Source organism: Microtus oregoni, unplaced genomic scaffold, assembly GCF_018167655.1.
Source record: "Microtus oregoni isolate MIOR12 unplaced genomic scaffold, Mior012 000022F_ref0000154, whole genome shotgun sequence".
Classification (NCBI taxonomy): Eukaryota; Metazoa; Chordata; class Mammalia; order Rodentia; family Cricetidae; genus Microtus; species Microtus oregoni.
The window spans coordinates 11,552,503-11,572,254 of record NW_024543081.1 but is presented as its reverse complement, the minus strand read 5'-3'; the positions used below and the strand labels follow the sequence as shown (position 1 = coordinate 11,572,254).

At 51.6% G+C, this 19,752-nt stretch overlaps 1 protein-coding gene across 2 annotated transcripts in view; it reads left to right on the top strand.

Annotated features, from left to right (window-relative positions):
• Window positions 1-19,752, top strand: part of Zc3h7b (zinc finger CCCH-type containing 7B) — a 54,884-nt gene that overhangs the window by 14,780 nt on the left and 20,352 nt on the right. For both annotated transcript variants that reach the window (XM_041672456.1, XM_041672455.1), the window contains exons 2-9: window positions 10,533-10,591; window positions 11,545-11,578; window positions 11,704-11,901; window positions 13,815-13,973; window positions 15,564-15,644; window positions 16,425-16,481; window positions 18,877-18,919; window positions 19,341-19,534. In XM_041672456.1, the coding sequence (XP_041528390.1) occupies window positions 10,539-10,591; window positions 11,545-11,578; window positions 11,704-11,901; window positions 13,815-13,973; window positions 15,564-15,644; window positions 16,425-16,481; window positions 18,877-18,919; window positions 19,341-19,534 (819 nt within the window). In that variant the 5' untranslated portion in view covers window positions 10,533-10,538. The remainder of the gene's footprint in view (window positions 1-10,532; window positions 10,592-11,544; window positions 11,579-11,703; window positions 11,902-13,814; window positions 13,974-15,563; window positions 15,645-16,424; window positions 16,482-18,876; window positions 18,920-19,340; window positions 19,535-19,752) is intronic.

Below are 19,752 nucleotides of genomic sequence, written 5' to 3'. Positions count from 1 at the left end.
CTGACTGTTCTGGAACTAGCTCTGTAGACCAGGCTGGCCTCAAACTCACAGAGATCTGCCTGTCTCTGCCTCCCGAGTGCTAGGATGAAAGGCGTGCGCCACCACCGCCCAGCTTTAACTCCTCATTCACAAGAAGTTGCAAAAACTGTACAAAGAATCTCCTTCACTCAGCTTCCCCTAACAGTGGCATCTTGTGTAGCTGATGTATAGTATTAAAACCAGAGACCTGGCGTTGGAACATTACTAGACAGTTTATTCAGGTTTTACTGGTTTTTTTTGTTTTGTTTTTTTAGTATATGTTTGTTAGTGTGTAGACCACATGTTTTGAGAAGGAGAATGACATTGGCATATGTATTAATCAGATGCCCCTAGCCCCCCAGAATGGGAGCACATTGGAGGGGTCTCACTGGAGGTCGTTGGTGAAAGGTGATGACGGCCTGTAGTTATAGAGAGAGAAGCTGCGGAGTCAGGTTAAAGGTGGCAGGAACTGGGAGCTGAGACCAGATGACAGTCAGAGCTCTGGCTAGGGCAGAGGGCGAGGATGGAGAAGGCAGAGGTGAGGGGAGGAGAGGCTAAGTTCAGTTTGGAATGTATTCAGTGGGAGGAGGCCCAGTGCAGCTGAGAAGGGCATCCGAGACGGCGTGGTGGACATAGAAGTAAGTCTTTGCATTTTAATCTAATTTTATGTATATGAGAGTTTTTCCTGTGTGTAATTCTGTGCACTCCTGTGTGCTCTGTCCTGGCGTTGGATCACCTGGAACTGGAGTTACAGGTAATTATGAGCCACCGTGTATGTGCTGGGAATCGAACCCTAGTCCGCTGGAAGAGCTGCCCGTGCTCTTATCTGCTAAGCTATCTCTGCAGCCCACAAGCATGGGTCTTTTTTTTTTAACTATTTATTTTTATTTCTTGTGCATTCGTGTTTGCTTGCATGTATGTCGGATCCCCTGAAACTGGAGTTACAGACAGTTGTGAGCTGCCTTGTGGGTGCTGGGAATTGAACCCGGCTCCTGGAAGAACAGCCAGTGCTCTTAACCACTGAACCATTTCTCCAGCCCCAGGCATGGGTCTTAAAAGATGCATAGGAATTGTCTGGGTGGGGGGAGTGTGGGGTTCTAGTTAGAGGGCCCAAGATTAGGAAAAGGGTGGAAGTCATAGACAGCCTGGGCAGTGGGCATCCAGGTACCACTCTCCAGGTGAGAGCTGAAAATCTGGCAGGCTGAGGAGGGGGCACGCTTGGCAGAAGGGTGGATTCATGAGTCATCGGCATGACTCATGAGATCATGAAATGCAGGAGCTCATCTGGGGACAGCACAGGAGCAGGAGCACTGTCCGTGGAATCTCAGGAACGTAGCTTTTGAGGCCTGGGCAAAGAAGAGTCACCACCAGAGACAGCAGGAAGGATCCTAGAGGTGGGAGGCCGCGGCAGATGCAGCCCGAGGTCCAGGAAGAGGCGAGTCAAAAGCTGCTACTTAGGCAGCAAGGAGGTTCCTGGGGCTGGGGGCCACTTGGCTAATGGCGCATTGGGATGGCAGGGTGAGAGCTGGTCTCTGTGTTAGGGAGTTGAGTGGGGGTGGAGAGGTGTGTAATCAACTCTGGCTGTAACTGCAGTCAAGGCTGGGGGCGGGGCATAGTGTATTGTGCCGAAGGGAATGAGAAGCAGGAGTTACTGTGAGCCAGGGAAGACTTTGAGCATGATGGGAGATGGCCAGGGCCTGGAGCTGGGTCTGCTTGATTGACAGCAAGGCGATGGTGCTGTAGGTAGGCTCTGGGGCCAGACTTCCGGGGTCGGAATTCCATGTATATGTCAACTCTGTCACTGTGGATGAGGCAGTTCACTATTGTGTACCCACAGTGTCCTCTTGTCCTCTGCAAAATGGGGAATGTTCACAGTGTCTATCCACTAAGCTGTGTGAAGCTTTGAGGAAGTGATGACTTCCCCTGCCACGTGGTAACCACTCAGCAGGTGCGAATGCTCTGTGAGTGTTCATTTCTTTCGGCCTAAGTTTTCTTTTATTTATTCAGTATCCACTCATTCTTATCTGGGTTGAATAACTGGGTTGAATGAGCTGATGTCCATCCATTCCTTCTGCCATCATTAATTTACTCTGTGGCCAGCACAGGACCATTGAGATGTTCAAGAGGCCAGCACAGCTCCTCCGGGACCAACGTAGACATGTCATGTTCATCTCTCCTTCATTCTCAGCTCTTCCCCTCTCTCCCTCATCTTGGTGCTAGGATGGGAACCTAGGACTTTGAACTCCGGAGTTCTCAGGCTGCTGGTCCCACCTGGTACCTGCCCTACTGAGTTGGTCCCAAGTCAGTTCTGTTTTGTGACTCAGATTTTGCCTGTGGAAAAAAATGTAAACTTTGCTGCAGAAACTGTCCTGGCCCCCTGCTGTCGAGCGGATTCCAGCCCCTAGAGAAAATGAGAGTGCTGGAGCATCTTTCCAATTCCTCCCCTGCGTGTAAACGCACGGCACACAAAGCATGCTGGGATCTTCTGTGCTGTAGCTACACGTGGAGGCACTGCCGTCATTGTAGGTGTAGATTTAGTAGATGTGTTGTATTTAATTACTTAGGTGGATCCTTTATGGGCAAGCAGTAAGGCTGCTTCAAGTTTTTCTTTTCCTTTCTTTTTTTTTTCTTTTTTTATTATTTATTTATTTATTTTTGTTTGTTTGTTTTTCAAGGCAGGGTTTCTCTGTGTAACAGCCCTAGCTGTCCTGGAACTTGCTCTTGTAGACCAGGCTGGCCTTGAACTCACAGAGATCCGCCTGCCTCCGGAGCTCATTTTTGTTTTTTAAGACAGGATATCTCTGTGTAGCCTTGACTGTCCTGGAACTCACTGTGTAGACCAGGCTGGCCCTGAATAGGGAGATCCACCTGCCCATGCCTCCTGAGTGCTGGGATTAAAGGCGTGCACCACCACCTCCTGGCATCTGCCATCCATTTTTTTTTCTTTTTTTTTCTTTTTTTTTTTTTTTTGGTTTTTCGAGACAGGGTTTCTCTGTGGCTTTAGAGCCTGTCCTGGAACTAGCTCTGTAGACCAGGCTGGTCTCGAACTCACAGAGATCCGCCTGCCTCTGCCTCCCGAGTGCTGGGATTAAAGGCGTGCGCCACCATCGCCCGGCCTCTGCCATCCATTTTTTAAAGACTAATAGATTTGGTAAGAATTGGCCCATGCTAGCTGTATATAAGTTCTAAGTTGTATTGGACTTTGGATCTATTTATTTGGTGTGTGATAGTTGTTTTTTGTTATCATAATGCTTATTTAAAAAATAATACATTCATTGACAAGATGACTCAGTGGGTAGCACACTTGCTAAGCTTGAGTATCTGAGTTTGATCCCTGAATCCCATGGTGGGAAGGGAGAACTGGCTTCTGAAAGTTGTCCTCTGACCTCCGCATAACAGCTGTGGCACATGCATCCTGCACTTATACACGTCCATGCACACATCATACACATACAAAAGTAAGAAATAAAAATTTAAAAACAATATGTTCCATGCCAGGTGTGTAGCACATGACTATAATCCCAGCACTTGGGAAGTAGAGGAGGAAAATCAGAAGTTTAAGGCCAGGCTCAACTATATAGTGAGTTTAAGCCTAGACTGGGCTTTGATTGGTAAACTTGTCTAAAACAAAACCAACAAAACCACCAGTAGCAACAACAACAAAATGTAAGCATGGGGCTGAGGGCTGGAGAGATGGCTTGGTTCGATTCCCAGCATCCATTTTGCAGTTCACAACAGTCTACAACTCCAGTTCCAGTGGAATTCGACGCCCTCTTCTGGCTTTTGAGGGTACTGCACACACATGGTGCATAGACACAAATGCAGGCAAGACAGAAGAGGTGTCATATTCCCTGGAGCTGGCAGTAGAGACAGTTGTGAGCCACCACAGGGATACTGGAAACTGAAACCAGACCTCTGGAAGAGCAGCCAGTGCTCTTACCTGCTGAGCCATCTCTCCAGCCCGGAACAATTGTGAATGAACCATTGGACATGTTCTGAGCCTTCTGTCTGTGATGGTGGCCATGTGCTGGGGGACGGCAGAGCCCTTCGCCTTTGCTCACCATTGACTTTTTCAGTCCTCGCTCGAATCACCGTTAATATTTGTATTTCTGCCTCTAGTTCCTGTACCAGCAGTCTGGGTTTTTAGGTTTGTTTATTTACTTACTTACTGTGTGTGTGTGTGTGTGTGTGTGTGTGTGTGTGTGTGTGTGTGTATGTGTGCCACAGCACACTTGTGAGAATTGATTTTCTCCTTCTACCATGTGGTTTCTGGGGGGTTGGCAGCAAGTGCCTTTACCCACTGAGCCATGTCACCAGCCTCCGCCCCTAGGCTTTTTCTAGCATGCAGTTCAAACACCTCCAGTCTCTACTCTATCCCTGGCTCTACGTGTCCAGGTATCTTTTAAAGCAGTACCTGCTTTCTGATACCAAAATCTGAGCTAGACTACCCAGGCTGCCATGACAAGATGCCCATTAGGACCCCACCTTCGTGACATTTCACTCCCGCTCCCCCATAGACCTGGTCCTCAGATGTAAATAGGAGCCGATAGCTCTGCATAGAAACTTGGAGGAGACTCAAGCATTTGGTGCATAATAACTGCCTATGAGAATTTTCTTCCCTGAGGAAGGGGAAGGGTAGGTGTGGGCTCAGAAGCCACCAGGGTTGGGAGGTGCTCTCCTGACACACCACTGAAGCTCCGTGCTGCCCGTCTCTCTGGTCTTTTTTAACCACATAGCCTTGCCAAGCTTCCTAGCCTCAGGGAGTATTGTCTTCCTGTCTACTTAGCTAGTAATGAGATGAAATAAGTCTCAGGTATTTAATGCCAACTTTTTCTCATGGAGCAAAGCCTGACACGGAGCTGCCCTTTTTATTCAAAATGCACCTTAGAGTGGAAGCCACAGATAGCCCTTGCTGTACCTACAAACCCTCAAGGTAGGGTCTTTGTATTTGTTTGTTTGTTTGGCATCAGAGGCACACACGTACGCGTGCACACCCACGTGCACGCGCACACCTGCGTGTGCACCCATGCATGTGCACGTAGGCACGCACACACCTACAAACCCCCGCGCGCACACACGCTATTCACAGCGCTCATTTCTTCTCGTCATTGAGATTTCTGCTCAGGTGTTATAGTTGATTTCTCTGACTCCAAAATGCACCTTCCTGCCATTCTCATTTTTTGTCACATGTCCTTCTTGTGTTACGTTACCTCTAAAAAAGACACTAATAACTTTGCCCCTGGCTAGATCCTGCTTGCCCAAGAACACTAAAGATATTTCTGCTGGGGAAGTGTGTGTGTGTGTGTGTGTGTGTGTGTGTGTGTGTGTGTGTGTGTGTTTGTCTGTGATATATGCAGGTATGTGCGTGTAAGTGCCAGCATACCACGGTTCACGTCTGGTGGTCAGAGGACAAGTCTGGGCATCTGTTTTGTCTTTAGGTTCCAGAGATTGAATTCAAGTCATTAAGCTTTGGGGTCAAGTGCCCTTGACCACCTGAGCCGTCTCACCTCCCCCAAAAGATTGTATGACTGTTTTTGCCTGCATGTATGTATGTCTGTCATGGGCATCCCTGGTGCCTGCAGAGGTCAGAAGAGGGTATCAGATCCCAGGAATTGATGTTACTGATGGTTGCAAGCCATCATGTGGGTGCTGGGAATCAAACCCAGGTCTTTCACTAGCGCCATCAAGTGTTCTAAACCGCTTAGCCATCTCTTCAGGTCCCCACGGGAAGATACTCCTGAAGTGCTCACTGCATTCCCGGATGGCTGTTCAGATGGATGCGTGGATGATGAGCGCCTGTTTGTCATCTTCTGTCTCTGTTGTTAGGCTTCTCACTGGGCAGTGAACCCTTTGAGGGCATGTTTTGCTGTTGTTATTTTGGTTTGGTTTTTTTTTTTTTTGTGTGTGTGTGTGTGTGTGTGTGTGTGTGTGTCGGGGGAGGATATGAGAAAGAGAGATACGTCACTTATAGTCCAGCTGGCCTCAAAGTCCTTATGAAGCCAGAGCTGGCCTTGAAACTCCTGATCGTCTGCCTCTCCCTCCCAAGTTCTGGGGTTGCAGGTGTGCACCCCTACACCAAGCTTGGTTTCCCCTTCTTTGTCTGGCTTGCAGAGCGTTATTGTCTGGGAGCTGTCCCTCTATGCAGTCTGCTGCTCCCTGTGTGATTAGTGGTGTATTGTCTGGTCTTGTTCTCAGCAGGAATCAGGGGACAATGCCAGCAGGAGGCCTCTCAGTTGGAAGTGTGGAGTCCATGATATAGGGTAGATGCCTATATTTCCCCTAGAGTTTTCTCCTGGTCATGGGGTGGGGGTGCCCCACCCACACTGCAGCTCTAGAGAAGAAGGGGACCCAGGCTTTTCTGATAGCATGGTTATACAAGTTCTGGAGTGACACAAATACTGGGGTGTCAGGTCAATTTGCATCCTTATCAGACTTCCTATTGGGACTCGCAGCCCAGTCACTACTTCCTGCATCACCCCCATCCTCCCTCGAGGATCCGTCCTCCTCTGACACCTGGCAGTTTCAAGGGCTGCACCACAGCTCTTCCGCTGGCCCAGGAGTTCTCCAAGGGCAGCAAGTGGCCTGAGAGGGCCCCATCCTGTCCCCAGCAGCACCAAGTATGGAATTGTAGCAGGCATTGCTGGAACTGAATGCAGTTCTGTCTGGGTCTATGCAGGTTTTTTGTTGTTTTGTTTTGCTTTTAGACTTGGGGTGGGAGTGGCTCTCAGTGAAGTTTTAGATATCTTAGAACTCACACTCTTTAGAGCAGGCTGGCTTCAACTCACAGAGATGTGCCTGCCTTATCCTCCTAAATGCTAGGATTAAGGGTGTGAGCCACCGCTCCTCGCTTTGTCTGGGCTCAGGTTGGGGGCAGAAAGGGCAGCTTTGTTACAGCCCAGCTTCTCCCCACGGTTTCCCTAGACCACCACAGACCTGGGTCTCTGACTGTACGCCCTTTGCATTCATGTGGCTCTCAGCAGTAGTGGCACTGATGGGGAGGAGTGGTTGCGGGCCTGGTGGGTGTTTCTTGCTGGACATTTCTTGTGGTGGCAGTCATCATGTATGGCACGTTCTTTCTTGAAAGCACTTTGAGAACCCAGAGGTCCGCCTTAGCCAGCACCCCTAGGTGTCCCCAGCAGCCTCTACCTGCCTTGTTGCTCTCCGAGCTGAAATCTATTGACTGGTCTTGCTCTGAGGCCTATATACACAGCAGGAGGACCTCAGTGATCCACGTAGACCCCGAGGCCTGAACTGTGGAGAAACATGATGTTTACCTACATGGAATGATGCCAAACATCCGCCTTGGGGGACTAGTGGCAGGCCCCAAATACACTCCCAAAGATGAAAGGGTCTGTCTCTGATTTTGTAATTTGTTTTTATTTGGTTGTTTTTGGGTTTCTCTGTATAGTCCTGGCTGTTCTGGAACCTGCTTTATAGACCAGGCTGGCCTTGAATTTAAAGATCTGCCTGCCTCTGCCTCCGACATGCCTGAGGAGGGGTCTGCTGACCTGAGCTCTGGTGCTCCAGAAGGGCCTCCACTCGCTGGCTGCATATCTTACGAACCATTTGAGCCTCAGTGTCTAGCTCTCAAATACGGATCCATCACTTATGACTCTACACCCGCCGAGGTTGAATGAAAGGCAGCCAGGAGCCCCTAGCTCGTGATGAGAGGAAAACCCAAGAGCAGGTGGTCACCCAGAAGGCTTCTGCGCAACACTGACAAGCCTGCTCCTGTTTATCCTTCAAATTCAGCTATTTGTAGTGGTGGATACCTATAATCTCAGCACTCGGAAACAGAGGCAGGAGGATCACCCAAAGCTGGGGCCCAGACTGGTCTATGGAAGCCAGAGCTCCATAGTGAGACTCATCCTAAAAACAAACAAACAACAAAACCCAGACAAATAAACCCAAAGCAAGCAACCAAAGTAAAAGGCCAGTGCAACCCCCTTTCCCAGGGCGCGAGCTGTCCCTTTGTGTCACCTAGTCTGTTCACCGCAGAAGTCTAGCTTCAGGTGATGCTTGGGGGCTGTCTGGCCATGCCTCTAACTAGGCTGTGAAGCAGGCTTGGGGTACAGAAACGCCAGCTTTCTCATTCCCAGCAGAGGAACTCAGACCTGCCAGTGGTCTGCTGATGAAGCGCTTGCTGCAAACCAACCCTACAATTTAGGGTTGCCTGAGTGCTGCTTCTGCCAGTATCTGGTGTTTGTTTGTTTGTTTGAGACAGGGTTTCTCTGTAGCTTTCAAGCCTGCCCTGGAACTAGCTCTTGTAGACCAGGCTGACCTCAGAACTCACAGAGATCCTCCAGGCTTCTGCCAGTATAGGTTTTTGTTTCCCAAGGATAGAGGAAAGAGTAAGAGGCGTCAAAGTCATTCAACAGAGAAGACTGCTCTTAGCGCTGAAGTGGGGATTCTTTACCTGTTGGCACTGTGTAATTGTGTCTGCTGGGATGTCAAGGCTAAGCCTGATGTGGAAGTGTTTCTGCCTGCTGGGGGTTTCCCAGAAGCCATGGACTCAGGAAGGTTGGTCAGGCTGGCCTCCAACTCATCATCCTCCTGTCTCAGCCTCCGAGTACTGGGATTACAGACATGCAGCACTACGCCTGGCTTAGTGTAGGACATCTTGATTGGCCGAAGAAAGGGGAAACTGTGGGAAAGCCCTGGAAACAGGCGGGGGTCAGACAGGCTTGAATGTGTGGATTTGAAAAACCCTCTCCAGGGCGTACTTGAGAAGATTGAGGGACAGTGAGATTTGCCCAGTATCTGGGGACAGTACAGGTTGGGGGTGAAGAGGGGCAGAGGTCAGATGGTGAACGAGGCCCAAACACTGGGGGCTCAGCAGACATGGGTCGAGACCATGCCATTGCCATGTGGTGCCTGTGGTCAGACCCACAGAGGCTTCCCCTGCGTGGGACTGGGCCCCATTGCATGGTAACCGGCATGGCCTTGCCTTCCCTGCTCAATTGTACGTCCAGAACAAGCCTTGACCCTCCTAAGCTACCCAGGTTCCTGGCCAACACTACATGAGTGAGGGGTGGTGGGGCTGTTTCAGGGACCCCAGAGAGACTGGTGCAAGAGAAAAGCCTTTGCACGGAGGCCAGGAGGGTTGAGGGAACCATGAAAGCAGATGCAGGGTTGTGTGACAAGGGGCAGAGTAGGGTGCAGGGGCTCATTCTGCAGACAGAGAAATGGAGGACAAAGATTGCTTGAGAAGCCAGAGCTATCATGGCTGGCCTCCTGCCATGGTATTGGATTGCAGCCAGGTATCTGACCCAAGAACCACGATGTAGAGTGGTCCTGCCAGAGGGAGGGGCAGTGTGTGGTGACACATTTTCCTATGGTATTTGACTATTATCTGTATCAGGGACTCGGCACCTGTCACCTTCCAGACCCTCATGCTAGTCAATGTGGTAGAATCTGCCATCAGCCCTGTTACCCACTTGGGGCACTGAAGGCCAGAGTCATAGTAAGTGTGAATGTTGAGCTCACACCCAGTTCTGAGTCCAACCAGATGGGTAGTGGGCGCATGTCAGTGCTCTATAAACACACACACTGGGACTCCCAGGGATGGCAGTTATGTCCCTATCAGCTGAGACATCCCCAAACTCCCTCATTACCTGGTGAAGAGCGATAGCTACAGATGTGTCATGGAGAGGACGGAAGGAACAGACGCCCGCATCCCAGTGCCTTCCTGGGCTGAGCTCCACGCCCCGGCCCAGCCCCATGCAGGAGGTGCTCACACCATCGTTCTTCCTAGGCAGCCATCACTAGGACTCACTAGTGGGCTGAAGGGACTGCCGGTGGACGTGAAGGAAAGCACACGCTGGGTTCAAGTGTGGCCTTGGCTCCCTGCCACCTCAGGACCACAGCTGAGCTTCCCTTCGTGTGTCTCTGGTCTCTCGCTGCTGCATGACCAGGACCCTGACTGCCGCTGGCTGTCCTTCGCACTTCTGTCTTCCTTCTCCTTGGCAGTCCTGTGCCCCTTGTCCCTGGGAGCACAGATGACTGCGTTCAATGGGGAAACAAGGTTTTTCCTTTGAACTTGAGGTGGTCCCAGTCACTGCTTTTGCCCAAGCCATCGTGTGGTGAAGGACAGGTGGCCCTCACCTGTGCCCTTCAAGTTCATCACACAAATGAGGCCAGTGGGTCCTGGGTCTGCAATATAGCAGGATGGTCTGTGGTCTGTGTAGTCCCGAGATGGACTCTCACTCTAAAGGCCCTTCAGCCAGGTGGTGGTGCACGCCTTATTTCCAGCACTCAGAAGGCAGAGGCCTGTGGATCTCTAAGTTCGAAGCCAGCCTGGTCTACAGAGCGAGTTCCAGGACAGCCAAGGCTACACAGGGAAACCCTTTCTCGAAAAAACAAAAACCAAACAAACAAAAAACCCTTCAGACCTCTCCAGTGGGATGAGTGGGAGGGAAAGAGCCTCCGCCAGCCGCAGGTAGGGTAGGGATCTCAGCCGCCCCCGGTCCACTTCGCCCCTGCTGTCTGATTGATGGACTGTGCTCTCCCTGCAGACACTGATGGAGAGGCAGAAACGGAAGGCGGACATCGAGAAGGGGCTACAGTTCATCCAGTAAGTGGGCAGTGGGGCCGGCTCTCCTTTTCCTCCTGGCTGAGCCCTGCTCAGTGTGTACTGGGATGTGGAGAGGTGGGGTGAGCTGGGACAGGACCAGCAAGGCAGAGGTCATGGATTCCACAAGTCCATGTGCCTGGCCTGCCTGTCCCTGGGTCTTATCCAGTATACCATCCTCCCCTCACCCTCTGCATCTTCTATCCCATGGAGCATCAGTTTTCCCCTCTGTGAGGGACCAGGAGACAAGCCCCGCCCTTCCTCCAGCCTGGCAGGTGCAAGCTCTCCAGAGCCTCTTCCACGCGGAGCTGTAGCTTTGGAGTTTTAGCCACAGGCAAGGAAGTGTAGCTATTGGCCCTGAGTGACTTGTTGGTGTCTGACCTGACGGGTTGATGGCTGTCCGTGGGTCAGGCGCCGACAATCTGAGTTAGGTCAGGAGAAGGGCGGGCAAAGCCTCCCAGACCAAGGGCACCTGAGGTGGACTCTGTGACTCTCCCTTAGGCTGAGGTACAGATTTGGTTCGGTGAGGTCGTGGTGGCAGAGTAGTGGTTAATTTCCTAGATCATTACTGTCCCCGTACCAGCCACCCTTGCCTCTGCCGTGACCAGTATCCAATTATTCTCCTCTTGTCCTTTCCCAGGCCTGGGAGCTTCCTAGACCTGGCCAGGGCTACTCTGCCTTTGTGAGTTAAGAGACCCCTGGAGTCTCGCTTTCCTGAGGAGAGGGCTGAGCTTGCTGGCAGAGCCCAGCTGCTGGCTGGGCGAGCCTGGGGAAAATGCAAGTCCTTCCATCAGAACTGAGGGGTCTCTTTGAAGCCCTCTCACCTCGTACCTCAGCCACAGCTGACCCCAGTCCAAGTGGGAAAAGCCTATTCTTGGCACAACCTCAGTGCCAGCTCTGGGGCTCCGCATTGGACCAATGGGCTCACACCATCCTTTGTCTCTTTTTCCTACCAGGTCAACACTACCCCTAAAGCAAGAAGAGTATGAGGTAAGTATCACCTTGGTGGGTGGGTGAAGGGGACGGCTGGCTGTTGTTCGTGTCAGGGCAGAAGGTTGTAACTGAGCTAGTCTGGATGGAGACCTGCTGAGGCCCCGTGTACCTGCCTTGCTTAGGCCTTCCTGCTCAAGCTTGTTCAGAACCTGTTTGCCGAGGGCAACGACCTGTTCCGGGAGGAAGACTACAAGCAGGCGCTGGTGCAGTATATGGAAGGACTGAACGTGGCTGACTACGCTGCCTCTGACCAGGTGGCTCTGCCCCGGGAACTGCTGTGCAAGCTGCATGTCAACAGAGCGGCCTGCTACTTCACCATGGTGAGCCTGCCCCCTTTCCTCTCCCCGCCCCTTTAAGATTAAAGGTGTGTGCCACCATGACTGGTTTATTTATTTATTTTTATTTATATGTATACATGTATGCCTGCAGGCCAGAAGAGGGCACCAGATCTCATTTTAGATGGTTCTGAGCCACCATGAGGTTGCTGGGACCTCTGGAAGAACAGCCGGTACTCTTAGCCTCTGAGCCATCTCTCTCCAGCGTGTTTTTTTTTTTTTATTGTTTTTGTTTTTGTTTTTGAGACATGGTATCTCTGTATAGCCCTTGCTCTCCTGGAACTCACTCTATAAACAAGTCTGGCCTCAAACTCAGAGATCCACCTGCCTTTGTCTTCCAAGAGGTAGGATGTAAGGCGTGTGCCACCACCACCTGGTTAAGAAAGATTTTATATTTTAGTTCTACGTGTATGGGTGCTTTGCCTGCATGTATATCTGTGCGCCATGTAGGTGCCTGCTGCCTGCTGAGGGAGCTCTGTCTGTTGGTGAAGCACTTGCCTTGTTGCTTTGGAAGCACAAGGGACCCGAGTTTGATGTTTGATTCTCAGAACACATACATACGAACATATGCACACATATACATAGAAATATACTCAAATATATACACACACAGACACAGATACCTACATATAGACATACATGTACTTACATATTTACATACACACACACACACACACACACATTCACTCCTTCACCCCCTTCTCCTTATAACATCAGTTGGAGCTCTCTGTCTAGCCCAGTGGTTCTCAACCTTCCTAATGCCGTGACCCTTTAATACAGTTCCTCATGCTGTAGTGGCCCTCAAACATAAAATTATTTCTTAATTAACTAATTAATTTACTTATTTATATGTATGAGTGCACTGTACGTGTAAGCCTGCAGGCCAGAGGAGGGCATCAGATCTCATTACTGTGAGCCACCATGTGGTTGCTGGGAATTGAACCCAGGTCCTCTGGAAGGGCAGCCAGTGCTCTTAACCTCTGAGCCCTCTCTTCAGCCCCTATAAAATGATTTTTGTTGCTACTTCATAACTGTAATTTTGCTACTGTTATGAATCATAATGTAAATATCTGTGTTTTGTGATGGTCTTTTTTTTAAAAATATTTATTTATTTATTTATTATGTATACAATATTCTGTTTGCGTGTATGTCTCCAGGCCAGAAGAGGGCACCAGACCTCATACAGATGGTTGTGAGCCACCATGTGGTTGCTGGGAATTGAACTCAGGACCTTTGGAAGAGCAGGCGATGCTCTTAACCACTGAGCCATCTCTCCAGCCCCCGTTTTGTGATGGTCTTAAGCAACCCCTGTGAAAAGATTATTCCACCCGGGGGTCGTGATCCGCATTCTGAGAATCACTGGTCCTGCCAGTTTCTTCAGTCAGTGAAACCAGGTCCAATGAGACATCCTGTCTGAAGAAATAAGATGGAGGCCTCTGGCTCCTCCCTGCGCACCCCTGGGCACACACACCCACAAACACAGTCATAGCCACAACAAAACAACATCAGCAAGCATCCTCCATCACAGCCCCACCCCAGATGAACTGAATTAGAATTTCAGGGGTGACCTTTCTCCCTGATTGCATCACTGAGGAGGGGCTACTGTCATTCTTAGTCCCTGACGTTCCAAGCCAAGGACAGACAGGTCAACAGCTGTGTCACCCCGCAGGCTCACTGCTGCGGCTGTACCCACAGGGTCCTGCTAGTACCTACATCAGCCTGTCATCTTTACGCCATCGGAGTCAACGCTGCCCTCTCTCTCCGACCTCTGCCCTGAAACTCTTCATCCCGGTCCCCGAGGCCATCCCCTTTGCAGTTCCTCCGCAGGGAAGTGAGGTTGCTTTCCGTGCCTAGGGTCAGAGACGCTGACCAGCGGGCTCCCTGGTTGTCTCCCATAGGGCCTGTATGAGAAGGCGCTGGAGGACAGTGAGAAGGCGCTGGGCTTGGACAGCGAGAGTATCCGGGCACTGTTCCGCAAGGCGCGTGCCCTCAATGAGCTGGGGCGCCACAAAGAGGCCTATGAATGCAGCAGCCGGTGCTCCCTCGCCCTTCCCCACGTGAGTCCTGTCTCCCAAGCATGCGTGCTGGCCCTCCAGTGCTCCTTGCCACCACATACTTCTGCGTCGTGGGAGGTTGATGAGCTGGGACTGTGTGTCGCCATTGGTAAAACTGCAGTGTAGTATATATACCATCCCTCAGCCTCCAACAGCCCTGTGCTGCCAAACTGAAGCTCTCATCCTCGTTTTCGAGATGAAGAGATGTCGTTGTTGGGCTGTCACTGGGTGGGGAAGTGACAAAGAGAGAGCTTTGCTGGACACTCACATGTATGTCGCCCCTTGTCATTTATTCACTAAAGCTGGTATATGCCTCACTCTGCCTTTTGGTCACTTTATATGTATTTACTATATGGTGTCCACACAGGCACACATCAAGGCCCACTACCCAGCTCAGTGGTGGTGGGGGCATATGCCTTTAATCCCAGCACTCAGGAGGTAGAGGCAGGCGGATCTCTGTGAGTTTGAGGCCAGCCTGGTCTACAGAGCGAGTTTCAGGACAGGCACAAAAGCTACACAGAAAAACACGGTCTCGAAAAAACGAACGAACTAACTAACTAACTAACTAACGAAATAAATAAATAAATAAATAAATAAATAAATAAATAAATAAAAGGCCCGCTGCCCTTTGGTGACTAACTGAAACAATCCTGGCATCCAGGTCTGTTACCTTCCCAAACTCCCAAGCACTTCTTTTTTCCCCCCACCCCCGAGATGGGTTTCTCTGTGTAGTCCTGGCTGTGCTGGAACTCACTCTGTAGACCAAGCTGACCGACCTCGACCTCACAGAGATTCACCTGCCTCTGCCTCCCAAGTGCTGGGGTTAAAAGCGTGCACTGTCACCACCCGGCTAGCACTTATGTTTGTCAGGTGTAACTACAGTATAGAATCCACAAAATGTCCTTCCTGGAAACTTTGTCTCTGGCCTAGTGGCTGTACAGGGACTCCTGTCCTCTTCTTTACCGGTCTTTCTAGAAAAGATATGGAGGGAAAAGTCAGAGCAGCAGCATGGCTCCCCCGGGGAGAGACTGAGGCTGGAGTGCGTGAGCGCAGCCCAGGGGCTCTCACGCTCACTGTCACTCGCAGGATTCTAGAAATAAAATAGTTAAGGGCTGGGGGTGTGACCCATAGTAGAGCACTTGCCTAGGATGTGCAAGACTCTGGGCTTCTTCCCCAACTCTACAAAGAAAAAGAGATTAATAATGAAACTTTAATCCCAGCATTTAGGAGGCAGAGGCAGGCAGATTTCTGTGAGCTGGAGGCCAACATGGTCTACAAAGAGACCTCAGACAGCCAGGTCCACACAGAGACCGATTCCTAGCACCACTAGAAAATGAAAATTACAGTCTGGCACAGTGGGTGGTACCCATAATCCCAGGAATTCAAGGCCAGCCCAGCAAAGGTAGCAAGTCCCTGTCTTAGAGATAAGATGGAAAAAGATAAAAGCAAATGTGTTCCTTTGCCTCCCCCACTGTTCCCAGCAGTGACTTGGAAAGCCAATGTCACCTCCCAAGGCCACATGAGACTGCAGAAGCACAGCCGTGAGCACCGGGGCTACCTAACCCACCTAACCCTATGTCCTGCCTTCCGCAGGATGAAAATGTCACTCAGCTGGGTCAGGAGCTGGCTCAGAAGCTCGGGCTGCGGGTGCGGAAGGCGTATAAGAGACCCCAGGTAGGTGGGAGCTGGGATGGGCATAAAGAAGTGGGGTGCGAAAGAGGGACTAGGCACTGTAGGGATCCCAAGTGAGGTAGCCAGAGCCTGGTAAGGAGAGAGGGGATGACAGCAGGTGACCTTCCTCCCTGTTGGCTGAAAGCCCTGGAATGAGTAGCAGGACCTTGGGGAAGCGGAAAGAACAGCCAAAGCTCCCAGCTTCCCTTAGACACCAGCTGTTAAAACAGCTCTCTCCACTGCCCTGGACGACTTTAACCACCCTGGAGATGGCCCAAGTTGACACTGGTGCCCTTCAGTTTTGTGTTCTCAAATGTTCTCCTCATGGTGCCTGTCTGAATGTTAGTGTCCACATATGTCACCTGCCGTGTGTCTGGAAACTGCGTGTCCCAGAACATATGGCTTAAGTTTTTCTGGCCTGACCTTGGACACGTTACTGCCTGTTTCCACATCTGGAAGACAGATACTACGCCCACCTCAGGAGGCTCATGGGAGGACTAAAACGGGAAAATACAAGATGGCTCCTGGCACGTCATAGAAATGTGTATGTTTAGATCCTCAGTCCAGGTCACACTTGGAATTTAAAAATAAAAAAATGAAAAAGCCCCATGTGACCCTGGGAGCCAGAGCAGGTGGCAGCGGCAGTCTGTAGGTACGGAGTCTTGGGTGGCACCGAAGACCCCACAGCTGGTGTCAGGGTCTTTGTGTTGTCCTGACTGTGTGGGATGTTTTGCCTGTTTCCACATTCTTGATCTCTATCTACCTCTCCCCAATCTCTGGCAGGAATTGGAAACATTTTCTCTGCTTAGTAATGGCACCCCGACTGGTGTGACAGATCAGGTAGGCATGATCCAGGACCCCAAATGCTTCCCCAACTTCATACCAGTCTGTCTGTCTCCATCCATTCCAAGAGCTCAGGCAGTGGACTACAAAGGCCCCAGACAGCACCGTGTCTTTCACCAACCCATTTCCTTATCAATACATCGAACCTCATCCACAAAGGTCAGGACTGGTCACAGTTATGGAGGTCTGTGAGAAGCCCAAGCAGAATGGAACTGCCCATGAAGAGGATAAGGCGAGGCCTATCTCAGTACAAGAAACACCTGAGAGCGTAGAAGCCAGCAGCAGGTGGTGTCTAGGCTGAGCCCCTGGCATTCTGTAGATCTACAGGACAGTCACATGAGAGATTTGGTGCTGCGTGCCCTGTGGGCTTCTCCAACACGGAGTCACTTCTCTGGCCAGTTGGTCACTCCACCTGTGTGCCTACAAGTGGGTGGCCTGGGCTGTGCTCACAGCAGATCTGAGTCTACAAGGCGCCAGAGCTGAGAAAGAAGCTGAAGGAAGACTGTGTGGGCTCCTTGTTGGGAAGCGGTTCAGCCTGGTAGAGAGGGAATGGGATTCACAGGCCAGAGAGAGCAGCCTGAGCAGAGAGGCCCTATAGTCAGGAGAGGAAGGGGCTCCCTCCACTGGTATAGTTCCTCAGGGCACATGTTGGGGGTCAGATTCTGAGGCCATCCTGAGAAATGACTCCCGTGCTGGAGAAGCCCACAGAGAACACAGCAGCCAGATCTCACATATGACTATCCTGTAGATTGTACTGGGCACCAGGGGCTCATCTCTGAGGTGGCCACTCCGCCCCTTCCCTCAGGCCTTTGGGTATCTTAGGCCATTATTGCCAAGTGACTATTAGTAGCAGGGGTTCCATGCAAAAGGGCAGGGAGAGAAAAGCCAGGACAGGAGGGCTGGGCGGCCACTCTTGTCCTACAGGGCCTAGGCAACACTGATGGGGAGAATGACAGCTGTCCGTAAGGTGTTCATCCCTGGCCTCCTTTGTTTTCCCCTCAACTCCTGTCTGTACGCACTGTGGGAAAAGCAGCTCCCCGATCAGCACAGCAGCCTTGATCTGAGCAACTTATCTGTGGTGTACAAACACCCAGGGAACAGATGTGCACGTATTCACTGTGTGATCTGAGGACAGGCTCAGGGGTGGGGCTGGGAGAATGCCTGGTCCCAGAGAACCGACAGACCGGACAGGCTCAAGGCAGGCCTTAGTCAGACAGCCCTACACTGACCCAAGAGCGGCAGCCGCCGAGCGTCTCACAGAGTGTTGGCTAAAACAGTAGGTGAGGCAGGATGCTGGATGACTTCTGCTGCTGCCCTTAGGAAGGGGCTAATGCTGAGAGTCTGGGCCTTCTCCACAGAACAGGAAGGAGACAGGGTCATCCTGGACACACAAGGTTCTGCTGGATGGTGAAGGGATCGGGGAAAAGAGGGGTGTGTTCAGGGCTGAGGAGTGACTTGCGTCTCTTGTGGCTGAAACAAGGCAGAGAAGTTCACTGGGGCCCAGAAAGGGAGGCTGGAGAGCTAACCTCCTGACAGCACACGCTACACTCGTGATGAGTACAGAGAGCTGCTTGTGCAGCCGGCCTCCTCTGTGCTCCGTCTCCGTAACAGTTCCGGACAGTGTGGCTCTGTGTCCTTTACAAACGAGGAAACTAGTCCAGATAGGGTTCATGACTTGGCCAAACCAGAGCAAGCTCCAGCCTTTCCCCAGCCCAGAGGATGCTCTCAGACTGTGACCCCAACACACACAGCCGCAGAGTTCAGACTCTCCTGAACTAGGCCTGGGGCCTAGGGGGTGGCTCCTGTGATCCTGGCCAGGTTGCTCCTTGTCCTCTGAACTGTTTCATCTACGCAGTGGGGATTGGCTTCCACCAGACAACATTCTCCTTGGAGGGAGGGAAGCTTCCTGTGAGGCTGGGGCTGAGCCTGGGCAGGGGGACGCCTTTGTCTTCTGATGAGAAACCATCTGTGAGGTGAGGGGCTCAGTAAAACCCTTGTCACAGCCTTTAATCCCAGCAGGTGGATCTCTGAGTTCAAGGATAGCCTTGTCTACATAGTGAATTTTAGGACAGCCAGGGCTACACAGTGAGACCCTGTCTCAAAAACAAAAACAAAATAACCCAAAACCCTTGTCTGAGGATATGGCTAGGACTTCAGGTAAGGAAACTGAGACCCAGAGGTATAGCCCTTCCCTGGGACCGCTGCGCCCTGCAGTACACCTGCTAGGCTAGTCCCACTATACCTCTCCTAACCCAAGCCTGCCCAGGCCCTGACTGAAAAGCCGGTCACAAGTGTGGTAGGTGTTCGTTCCTCAGTGGGTGGCCGTGGGTTTAGTCAGGGGGGCCCTGTGGCATCCCATCCTCCATCTGTCACCTGACCTTCCTCTCCACAGGGAACGTCTAACGGATTGGGATCCATAGATGACATCGAGACAGGTACTGTCTCAGCTCTGTCGAGTGGGACACTAATGCAGGACAGGAAGGGACGCTCCCTCCACTTGTCCTCTCCTTCACCCATGCCTGCCCCTGTTGAGTACCACAGTTCAGAGTCCTTGCTTCTTTGCTCTGTTCATGGGATTCCAGGTTATAGCTAATAATGCTCAAATAGGACACTGGTGGCCCGAGAGAAGGGGGACACTGTGGGTACTGGAGTGGAGTCAGGACCATGAGGACTCCCCCTCACCCCCCACCAGCTCCAGGCTATCTTCCTTCCTTGACTAGCTCTGGGCCTGGGGCAGGGAATAGGGAAATCAGGTCCCCGTGGAACTGGGGAAGAAGGGAAGGTGTTGGCTTAGTGACTAGGCAACACCCCCACCACACAGGACCCTTTCAGCTACTGAGCCCACCCCCTCCACAGACTGCTACGTGGACCTACGGGACTCCCCGGCCCTGCTCCCCTCCACTCCCACGATGCCCCTGTTCCCTCACGTTCTGGACTTACTGGCCCCCCTGGACGGCAGCAGCAGGACACTCCCCAGCACTGAGGGCCTCGACGACTTCTCAGATGCAGATGTGTTTGGTCCGGAGCTGGACACCCTCCTGGACTCTCTGGTGAGCCATGTTGCTGACTTGTTCCGTGCCTCTAAGCCCGTCTCTCACGAAGAGGCAAGGAAAGGCCCCAGCTTCACAGTTGGGAGGATAGAGGGTCTTGCCGGAGTCTTCAGAGCAGACCCCAGGAGGACTGAGCAGAGAGCCAGGGCCTCTTCTTGAGCATTTAAGACAGGCTGTGGAGGAATAGCTGGTTCCTAGAATGCCCCACCCCGCGGGTT